This window comes from Panthera onca, chromosome B2 (assembly GCF_046562875.1).
Source record: "Panthera onca isolate mPanOnc1 chromosome B2, mPanOnc1 haplotype 2, whole genome shotgun sequence".
In the NCBI taxonomy this organism is placed as follows: Eukaryota; Metazoa; Chordata; class Mammalia; order Carnivora; family Felidae; genus Panthera; species Panthera onca.
In genome coordinates, this window is record NC_138343.1 from 41,377,713 (window position 1) to 41,389,484 (window position 11,772).

Genomic DNA, 11,772 nt, shown 5'->3' on the forward strand with positions numbered 1-11,772 from the left:
TCCCCTGTTCATGCTCTGTCTCTCTCTGTCTCAAAAATAAATAAAACGTTAAAAAAAAATTAAAAAAAAAAAAAAAAAAAAGGAGATCTTACATTGGTTATGTATATGATGATTCCATTATGAGATGGAGGGGATGGGGCTGACTATCTCAATTGTTGTGTTCATTTATTGCCTACATATATAAAAATCCTTATACTTTTTAGGTACCGGGAAGCCAGTGTGGAAGTGATGGGGGTAATGTCTCATTTTTCTGTGATTGAACGTGGCAGCATCGATGAGGCTTATATAGACCTGACCAGTGCTGTACATGAGAGACTACAAAAGCTACAAGGTCAACCTATCTCGGCCGACTTGTTGCCAACCACCTACATTGAAGGGTTGCCCCAAGGCCCTACAACAGCAGAAGGGACTGATCAGAAAGGTACTTCCATAGCATCGTATTGCTTCTGCTTCCTGCCTTTGGAACCTGCTTTGCTTGGTCACGCTGATCCTTCTTGGATTGATTGAAAGGAAACTTACACTACAACCTGAATGAATCACAAGGACTGACAAGGAAGGATATACAAATTCTTTTATCTTTTCAGGTATATGGATGTTGAGAAGCTGTGAAATCTGTATGAAATCAAGTTTCTCTTTAGATATCACTAGAGCAGGTTAGAGTTATCAGTAGACTGAGCCCTTCTGTCATTTGTAGGTTAACTTATAGTGTTGTAACTTGGTTTCTTCATCATCTAAGTTTTTTAAGGGGGACCTCAAGGATGGGGAGTTGAGTCACTCAGAATTTCTGATCAATTTAGAGTGAAAAATATCAGTGGACTCTTCAGGGTCTCATTTTATTTTCCTTACTTTCACTTTCATAGTGATTTCCCCCTCCCTATCTAACTCTCCCTCTGGCACCCACTGATGTATTTGGTATATCTTCTTAAATTTGTATGTCTTTATAAATTACACAGTGTTGCTTTATGTGTGTGCTTTTAAAATTTGTGCTCTTTAATTAAAAGATAGTATTATCTTATAGATTTCATTCTTACTTTACTAATTTTTTAATTTTAATTCCAGTATCATTAACATATAGTGTAGATTCCATTCCTTTTCTTAATTTTCCTTTAGTGGTGATTTTATAGGTCTTTCCATGTAGTTGTATTTATGTGTAATTGATTGCTTTTAATTACAGCATAATTCATGGTATGGATCTATGGTAGTTACAGACAATTCTCCTAGCTATTAATTCATTTGTTACTTCTAATTTTTTTTAATATTTATTCTATTTTTTTTTAATATTTATTTGATAAATGTCCTCATTCATCCTCTTTTGGACCTATGCAGAGGTTTTTCTGAAAATGTCACGAGTGGACTGCTAGGCCATAAGGCATACACATACATTGTTTCACTAAATACTGCCAAATCATTCCCCAGAATGGCTATCAATGGTTACCCCATGCCTGTAGTACACAAGAATTCCTGTTGCCCTCATATTCTTGCCAGCAGCTGGTATTTTTGAATGGTTAAAAGTACTCACCAATATGATGGCTATAATAAAGTAGTATTTCATAAGGAGCTCCTGGCTGGCTCAGTTGGAAGAGCATGTGATGTGACGATTGATTTCGGGGTTGTGAGTTCAAGCCCCACATTGGGTGTAGAGATTACTAAAAATAAATAAATAAACTTAAAAAAAAAAGCCTTTAAACAGCAAAGTGGTTCAACAAAGTGTAGCATAAACAAAGTTAATGGATGACAGATTTGGGATAAGTAGAAAAGTAAAAATATGAAATTTTATTTCATGTTTTCAGTTTGTTTAAATTTATATTTCTCTATTTACTAGTTGAGGTTGAGCATTTCTTCCTATATTGATAGTTTATACCTTTGTGAATTGCTTATTTATAATCTTTACCCAATTTATCATTGGATTTCCTGCCTTTTTTTTTGCAAGAGTTCCTCATATATTGCAGTTATTAGTGTCTTGTTTATTTTTGACACTGCAAATATCTTCTCCCAAATCTGTCATCCATGAACTTTGTTTATGCTGTACTTTGTTGAACACGATTCTTTTAGTCCATCATTTTTTTCACCTTATCTTTTGTGCATTTTGAATCTTGTTTTAGATATCCATTTCTACTAGAAGTTCACAGAGGTCTTTTCTACACTTCTGTTTGCCTTGTAATTTTTTTTAGGTCTTTTGGCCATATGGAGTTCAACCTTTTTATTTGATTTTATAAAAATCTTATTTATATTATTTAAAAATTTTTTTTTTTTTTTTTTTTTTTTTTTTTTTTTTGAGAGAGAGCACAAGTGAATGAGGGGCAGAGAGAGAGAAAGAATCCCACGAGGTGCAGAGAGAGAGTGTGGAGCCCAGAGTGGGGCTCAAGCTCACCTGGAGCAGGACTCAAATTCACCCGAAGCGGGGCTCAAGCTCACCTGATGTGGGGCTTGAACTCCTGAACTGTGAGATCATGTCCTGAGCTGAAGTCAGACGCTTAATCGACTGAGCCACCACCCCAGGTGCCCCTATTTTTTATTATTATAATAATTTCCCGACAATTACTTATTAAATAATCCATTCTTTCTCCACTTCCCATGTAGAAGTTGGTCAGTTTCTGTAGTATCCCATTTGTCTCTCTGCTCCTGCTCCTGCTCCAGAAACACATTGTTGTGTTTTTTTTTTTTGGTTTTTTTTTTTTTTACTCTTTGTAGTATGTTCTATTTGATAAGGATGTCCCTCTGCTTTTGCTTTCCAAAATTGTCTTACCTATACATGTACCTTTGTTATTCACTGTGCATTTTAGAATACAATAGTTGAATTCCTCAAAAAATCTTGATAGGATTACATTGAATTTATATATTTAGAGAGAATAGTTATGTTAATGTTAACTTTTGCCATCCGTAAACATATCACTGATTTTTTTAGGTCTTCAATTGTGTCCCTTTTAATTATTTTTTTTTAAGTTAAAATTATTTATTTTATCTGTTATAATATTTTTACTTCCTCTCAGATCTGGAATCCAGTATATTTTCTTTTTTTTTTCTCATCTACACTTTTAATTGATGTAATACACATCAAGTGCACAAATTGTAAGTGCACCTTGGCTAATTTTCACAAAGTAAACCCCCATTTGTAAGTAGCATCCAAATCAAAACCAAAACCAGAATCCTAAAAGGCACACCTGCCTACACTTCCAGACACTATCCATTCCTCTCCCCTTCCTACAGTAACCATTGTCCTTATTTCTATTTAGCTTATTTTTGAACTTTATAAAATTGAAATCATGCAATATATACCTGAGTCTGGCCTCATTTGGTCAACATTGTGAGATTCATCCGTTCTGTTGTATGTAGTTGAGTTTGTTTACTTTCATTGCTGTGTAGTATTGAATTACATGAGTATATCACAAATTATCCATTCTATAATTGATGGATATTTGGGTTGTTTCCATTTGGGGGCTACTAAGAATAGTGATGCTATGAATATTCTTGTAAATGTCTTTTGGTGAACAAATGTATGATTTCTGTTGGGTATAGGACTAGAAGTGTTTAATTGTAGGATTTACCTAAAATCAGCTTTAGTTTGCTTATAGTCAGCTTTAGTAGGTACTTACTGCCAAACAGTTACCCAAAATGGTTGTACCAATTTATTTACTTATTTTTTAAGTTTATTTGTTTGAGGGGCACCTGGGTGGTTTAGTTGCTTAAGCATCCAACTTTGGCTCAGGTCATGATCTCACAGTTCGTGGGTTCGAGCCCCATATCGGGCTCTGTGCCAGCAGCTCAGAACCTGGGGCCTCCTTCAGATTCTGTCTCCCTCTCTCTGTGCCTGTCCTCCACTCATGCTCTGTCTCTGTCTCTCAAAAAAATGAGTAAATGTTAAAGTTTATTTGTTTGAGAGTGGGGGATGGGCAGAGAGAGAGAGAGAGAGAGAGAGAGAGAGAGAGAGAGAATCTCAAGCAGGCTCCACGCTGCCAGCACAGAGCCGAATGCAGGGCTCAAGCCCACAAACCCTGAGATCATGACCTGAGCTGAAACCAAGAGTCAGACGCTCAACCAACTGAGCCACCCAGGTGTCCCTGGTTGTACCAATTTATAATCTCACTAGTAGCATATATGAAAATTCCAGTTGTTTCACATGCTTTTCAGCACATGCTTTTTTTTTTTTTTTTCTCTTTTGCATTTTAGCCATTTTGATGGGTGTGTAGTGATATCAGTGGTTTTAGTTTGTATGTCCCTGGTCTTAATTGGTCTTAATGAAGTTGACCACCTTTAAATGTATTGACCATTTAGATATCTTCTTTCATTAAGTACCTCTTTAAATCATTTGCTCATTTTTTTTGTTGGATTGTCTTATCTCCATCTATAGGACTTCTTTATATAATCTGAAATGAATCCTTTATTAAATATATTGCATATTTAATTGCATATATTATGATGTATTATTATATTGCATATAAATATATTGCAAATACCTTCTGGTCAGTGACTTGTTTTTCACTCTATCACTGGTGGCTTTTGATGAAACAGAAAGGTTCTTGATTTTAATTTGGTCCATGTGTTTTTTTTTGTTCTTTATGGACAATATTTTTTATGTCCTGTTTAAGAAATACTTACCTACCTCAAGGTTATGAAGCAATTCTGTTGTCTTTTCTAGAAGCTTTACTCTGCTTTTCATTTATAATCCATTGTGTGTGTGAGAGAGATAGGGATCAAATTCCTTTTATTATGTGAGTATCCAATTATATCTTTATTAAAGCTTTATGTTTTTTATAAAGGTCTTGTGCATTCATTTGTTATGTTCATAAATGCTTTAATTTTTTATTGCTATTGTTTTACTTTTTTCTTTATTTTATACTTGGTTGATGTGTAGGGGAGTGATAAGTGATTTTTGTTTTTTTAAATTCAGCTTCATTTACCTATCTGACAAAAACTTTTGATATATAGGCATATGTCAGAGATATTTTGTGTTTGGTTACAGACCATCCACAATAAAGCAAGTATCTCAGTAAATTGAGTCAAATTAATTTTTTGGTTTCTTAGTGCATAGGGAAGTTTTGTTTACTATACTGTAATCTATTGAGTGTACAATACCATTAGATCTTTAAGAAGCACATACCTTAATTTTAAAAAGCTTTATTGCTAAGAAATGCTAACCATCTGAGCTTTCAGGAAGTTACAATCACTGATTCCAGATCACCATAACAAATAAAACAATAATGAAAAAGTTTGAGATAATTGTGAGAATTACCAAAAAGTGATATAGAGACACAAAGTGAGCAAATGCTGTTTGGAAAATGGTGCCAATAGATTTACTTGACAGGGTTGATACAAGTACTCAGTTTTTTAAAAAATGCAGTGTCTATAAAGCACATTGAAGCAAGATACAATAAAACAAGGTATGCCTGTAATCTGCATGAAAATGCTTTTGATAAGTAAAATGTATTCAATGGTTAAAAATACTTTCTTAAATAAAATAAAATTAAGGCAGGGCACCTGAGTTGCTCAGTTAGTTGAGTGTCCAACTTCTGCTGAGGTCATGATCTCATGGTTCAAGGGTTCTGGCCCCACGAAGGGCTTTTCCGCTGACAGCATGGAGCCTGCTTCGGATTCTCTGTCTTCCTCTCTCTGCTTCTCCCCTGCTTGCACACACGCATGCACACACATGCACACACTCGCTCTCTCAAAAATAAACATTTAAAAAGATGCTCTTAAATTAAAAAATAAAATTAAGGCAATGAAAATTTGCTTTTGTGGTAATATTGGATTGTAATATTTCTAGATACCAGATCTAAGAGGATCTGGGTCTTAATTTTTTTTTTTTTTTTTTTTTTTTGAGAGAGAGTGCAAGCGGGAAAGTTGCAGAGAAAGAGAGAGGGAGAGAGAGAAACCCAAGCAGACTCCACACAGTCAGTGCACAGAGCCTGACATGGGGCTCAAATTTATGAAACCATCAGGTCATAACCTGAGCTGAAGTTGGACACTTAACCAACTAAGCCACCGAGGCACCCCTGGGTCTTAAATGTTTTAAATCAGATATTATGAAACTTGAATTCAGCTGGATCTTACAGAACAAAACAATTGGCATTTAGAGGCTTTTTGAACAGGGTATCTACAGTTTTTCCTAGACATTTTCTAATACTTTTCATAATAGCTCTCTTCAAAACAGTGGGTCTCCCCTTCATTTGTAACATGAACATTGGTACTTTTACAACTATTATTTTGTAACATTATTCTTGTAAGTGCTCTTTCAGTAAAACATTTTGAATGCTGGCCATTAACCAAAAGGAAACTGTCTGGATACCATATTATAGCAAATTAGCTTCTGCGGGGGAGGGGGGGGAGGACATTAAGGCAGTCTGTGATTACTTGTAGAAACAATACAGATTTTCCCAGAAAAAGGTCCAAGAGAGTTTAGCTTACTTCTGGTTAAAGTGGTGAATTTCCCACGGGTTCCATGTTTTAAAATGAGACATAAGATGTAAAGTTTCCTTTTGCTGTTGAACAGTTGTAGGATATGCCTTTAATATGTTGTATTGAAGGGCAGTAGTAGAACTGCTTGTTCTACTAGGGAAGCTTGTGAGAAAGACCATTAAGGAATTATAGCAGAGTTTATAAGCTGGAGGCTGCAAATCCTTCAGTTCTTTCAGGGCAATACATGGACAATAAAAATTGTGCCACTTAAAGGAGGCAGAGTTATGGTACATAAACATTCGATGAAATATGTCCTGATTTTCTTTATTATTTTGGGACCCGAGTCAGAAATTTAACGGTCATAATAAGGAAGGTTTTTCTTTGGTCTTAACTTTGTGTACCACATCTTGCTGTGTGTCTAATGCTTTAAAACACTTGGAATTGGTTTATAATGGTTTAAGTCATTAAGTCTTTAAGGGTTTTTTGAGGGCTGTATCCCCTTTTGAAAATTTTTTGAAAGCTTGTTGACCCTTGCATGCCTCAGAAAAATGCATATCTACACATAAGACAATTGTGTGTGCAGTTTTCAGGAGATTCACAGACCCTCTGAAACCCGCATACCTCAGAATAAGACGTGTTATTACACATTATATTGGTATTTTTGGCTGCAACTCATTGTTAAAGAGCTCTCCGACTGAAGATGATGGTGTATACCTTCACTGGTGGAAAATGTTTACTTCAACTCAAATGGACATGTTCCTCTTTCTTCTATACCCATCTTTCTTATCTATGTACATTTTTGTTAAAAATGCCAATGTTTATTTCTATATGTCTTATGTATCTGTTGCCTTAGTGTGTCCAGTTTAAATATTTAGTTTCCAGATGGAGTGATACCATTTTTTTTATTTATAGTGCTCAGAACAGTATAATGTCTAGTAAATGGTTTATATTTCATATTGTATTCCTGAGTCTTCATATGATGTGTGCAACCAAAAAACTGGTAACAGAAATTAGCTTATCTAAGTGCATATAATCTTCCAGAAATTGTTTTTCATGGATGTGGCATATTTCAAACCTAGGAAAAGAAGCCAGGCGTTTGTGATATTTTGATAACTGAAGTTTCTGTTTAACTCTCCCATCCTGCCCCTTAATTCAAAGCTAGCAGTCCTGCTCAGCCATACTGTGTTTGCAACTTTGTATTTTCTGTTTCTGAAATAGTTACATGCATGGAAAGTTTAAGGGGTAGGATTACTTAAAGATAATACTCAAAAACTGCCAGAGTGAAAACTTTCCCTTCAGGGCCATTTTGGAACTAGTTTGTATTAGCTAAGGAATGCCTTAGTTTTCTCCTTTGGTCTTAATATATTTCATTTAAAGCATATATTGAACATCTTTTGAATGCCCAGGACATGAAGCAGTTGGGTAATAGTACAAGAAATCATAAACCTTGGTGTGCCTGGGTGGCTCGGTTGAGCATCCAACTCTTGATTTTGGCTCAGGTCATCATCCCAGGGTCGTGGGAGTGAGCCCTGTAACAGCTCCATGCTGAGCGTGGAGCCTGCTTAAGATTCTCTCTCTTTCTCGCTCTCTCGCTCTCGCTCTCTCTCACTCTCTCTCTCTCTCTCTCTCTCTCTCTGCCCCTCTCCCTTACTTGCATACACTCTCTAAAATAAAAATAAATTTAAAAAATTATAAACCCTTTTTAATGATGAGAGTTGCAGGGGTTGGTGGGACCCCCTGCTGGCTTTGAAGAAGTAAGCTGCCATGTTGTGAGAGGGCCTTTGGAGAAGGCCCTCATGGCTAGGCTCTGATATTGGCCCACTGCTGACAGCCAGAAAGAAAATGGAAACCAAATTCTACCAACAACCAGAGGGAGCTTGGAAGACACCAATCAGCTCATAGCACAGAGGAGGGCATACTTAGTATCAGTACAGGAACTTCTCTTTTGTAGTTTTGGTTTCTGGAGTTGTGGAGTCTAGGTAGAGGTTTATCAGTTTAACCCCAAGTTTTGGCACAAGTCATCAGTGCTCAGTCTTCTGTTCATCATTGCACTGGAGGTACAAGATGGTGTAATCAGAACAGAAGAGGGAATAAAAGCTAATTCAGATGTGAAGGAAGAAGTAAACTTTGTTTGCAGGTGTCATGACCGTGTTTGTAGAAAATCCTAAGGGATCTACACCCCGCCCTAAAAAAATACAGTAAGTGAGATTAGCAAGGTTGCAGGTGACAAAGTCAGTATGCAAAAATCAATAGCAATTCTATACACTAAAATTTTAGATGGGAATTTGAAATTTAAAAACAATGTTATTTGCAATAGCATTACAATTACGAAATTATTAGAAATACATATGTGAAGGGACGCCTGAGTGGCTCATTTAGTTAAACGTCTGACTTCAGCTCAGGTCATGATCTCACGGTTCGTGAGTTTGAGCCCTGTGTCAGGCTGGAACAGCCTGGAGCCTGCTTCAGATTCTGTGTCTCCCTCTCTCTGCTCTTCCACCTCTCATGCACTCTCTCTCAAAAATAAATAATATATATATATATATATATATATATATATATATATATATGTATATGAATATGTACTGTGAGATGTGTATATATATATATATATATAAATATATATACACACATATATGTATATACATATATATGAAAAACTAGTTCAGTGAAAACTACAAAACATTCCTGAGAAAGTAAAAAAGATGAAATCAATGGAGAGACATACCATGCTCATGGATCAAAAGACTAAATAGTAGAGCTTGAGTCTCCCCAGATTGACCTAGAGATTCATTGTTTTCCCTTCTAGAATCTCAGCAGGATTTTGTAGAAATTGACAAACTGATTTGAAAATCTGTATGAAAATGCAAAGGATGTGGGGATAGCCAAACAACTTTGAAAAAGAACTAAGTTGGAAGACTTAAACACTACCTGGTTTTAAAAATTATTAGGGGCACCTGGGTGGCTCAGTCGGTTAAGCATCCGACTCTTGATTTTGGCTCATGATCTCACAGTTCATGGGACTGAGCCCTGGGTCAGGCTGTGCACTGACAGCACGGAGCCTGCTTGGGATTCTTGCTCTCTGCCCCTTCCCCACTTGTGTTTTTTTTTTCTTTTTCTCTCTCTCTCAAAATAAATAAACTTAAAAAATATTTAATTATAACCTTATAGTAACTAGGGCAGTGTAGTATTGGTGTAAGAGGAGACAGATCAATGGTACAGAACAGGAAGTGTGCAAACAGATCCCTACAGTTTTGGTCAGTTGGTTTCCACAAAGCTACCCAGATAATTCAATAGGAAAGGAAAGTCTTTCAGTTCTAGTGGGCATTTTATACCAAAAACTGCCTGAATCTTTTCCCCCTAGTCCACTTTAGTGTATCAGAGAAAAACTAAAGTTGTATAGATTTTTACCAACTAGAGAAGGAAACAAATGCTGCTTATCTTCTGTCGCCCTGTTCAACTGACATGGAGGTAGAGTGACAGGATTGTAACATTACTTAATCTGGGAGAGCAATAATGAAATCTAAAGCAGAGAAAATTTAGCTCTACTAGTTGAGAAATGAGTCCAGAAAATCTCACAATTTCAATAAATTCATATTTTTTGTTTCCCAAACAATAATAGGCGGTTTATTTATTTTTAATGTTTATTTTTGAGAGAGAAAGAGAGAGAAAGTTCATATAAGCAGGAGAGAGGCAGAGAGAGGGAGACAGAGGATCTGAAGTGAGCCCCATGCTGACAACAGAGAGCCCGATCGGGACTCGAATCCACCAACTGTGAGATCATGACCTGGGTAGAAGTCAGACCCTCAACTGACTGAGCCACCCAGGTGCCCCTATAATAAGTGGTTTTATTTTTTATTTTTAAAATTTTTAATGTTTATTTTTGAGAGAGACAGAATGTGAGCCAAGGAGGGGCAGAAAGAGAGGGAGACACAGAATTGGAATCAGATTCCAGGCTCTGAGCTGTCAGCACAGAGCCCGACATGGGGCTTGAGTTCACAAATTGTGGGATCATAACCTGAGCCAAAGTCGGATGCTTAACCGACGGAGCCGCCCAGGCACCCCTATAATAGGTGGTTTTAAAAGAAGGATTAGATTTGGGGCACCTAGGTGGCTCCATCAGTTAAGCCTCCAACTTTAGCTCAGGTCATGATTTCATGGTTCATGGGTTTGAACCCTGCATGGGGCTCTGTGCTGACAGCTCAGAGCCTGGAGCCTGCTTTGGATTCTGTGTCTCCCTCTCTCTCTGCCCCTCCCTGGCTCGTTGCTCTGTCTCTCTCTCTCTCTCAAAAATGAATAAAACATTAAAATTTAATTCTTAAAGGATTAAAGATTATATATATGTACGCATCTATATGTGTACATATATATACATATATATGTATATAAAACCTCACAATCCTATGAGGTACAGTACTATGTTCATATCATAGACAACAAAACTGGATCTTAGAAAATTATAGAACTTGCTCAACGTCCCATAGTAAGTTCAAAAGCCAATATTTGAACACTGCCTGACTGCAAAATATTCTTTTAACAATTATGCTATATGTGTTACAGATAAGAGCTAAAACACTTTAGGGGTGCCTGGGTGGTACAGTTGCTTGAGCATCTGACTTTGATCCAGGCCATGATCTCATGGTTCATGGGTTCAAGCCCCCATCAGGCTTTGCGCTGACAGCGCGGAGCCCACTTCGGATTCTCTGTCTCCCCCCTCTCTGCCCCTCCCCCGTCTCAAAAAAAAATAAGCATTTTTTAAAAGTTCTAAAGGACGTTAGTGGGGCACCCCAAAGTTAGCTAGAATAGCTGGAAAAGACCACATGATACATGAGACTTGAATAAGCCCTCAAGTATAGATAAGATTTATTTAAGCAAAGGGGAGAACAGAGTTAAGAAGTGAGAACAGGGAAATAGAATAAACATTGGATATTCAGGAAATTGTAAGGATATAATAAATTTGGGATTAGTGGAAGATGAATTAAAAAGGCCAGATGGTCTTCAATGCCAGTTTTTAGAGTTGGTACTTTATTCTGTAGGTATGAGAGAGCTAACAGTTTTCAACAGGGGATAAGATGGATAACATTGGTATTTGAGAAGATTTCATTCATGGGTATTGTGTAAAATGCATTTAGGGAGAGGGTGGTTTAGGAGTTAAGGTGGTCTGGGCAAGAATGAAGAAAACCTGAATAAAATAGGGTGGGTGGATATGCGAAATGTTTTAAAGTGGGTTTTGTTGACTAAATGGGGAATGAAAGCAAAAGGAAGCCAATATTATTTAACCTTCAAACCTTTAATAGAAATAGGGAGTTGTTGGGGCGCCTGGGTGGCTCAGTCGGTTAAGCATCTAACTTCAGCTTGGGTCATGATCTTGAGGTTCGT

At 36.8% G+C, this 11,772-nt stretch overlaps 1 protein-coding gene across 3 annotated transcripts in view; it reads left to right on the top strand.

Annotated features, from left to right (window-relative positions):
* Nucleotides 1-11,772, top strand: part of POLH (DNA polymerase eta) — a 41,836-nt gene that overhangs the window by 13,765 nt on the left and 16,299 nt on the right. For all 3 annotated transcript variants that reach the window (XM_060615598.3, XM_081795743.1, XM_081795744.1), the window contains exon 4: nt 204-421. In XM_060615598.3, the coding sequence (XP_060471581.1) occupies nt 204-421 (218 nt within the window). The remainder of the gene's footprint in view (nt 1-203; nt 422-11,772) is intronic.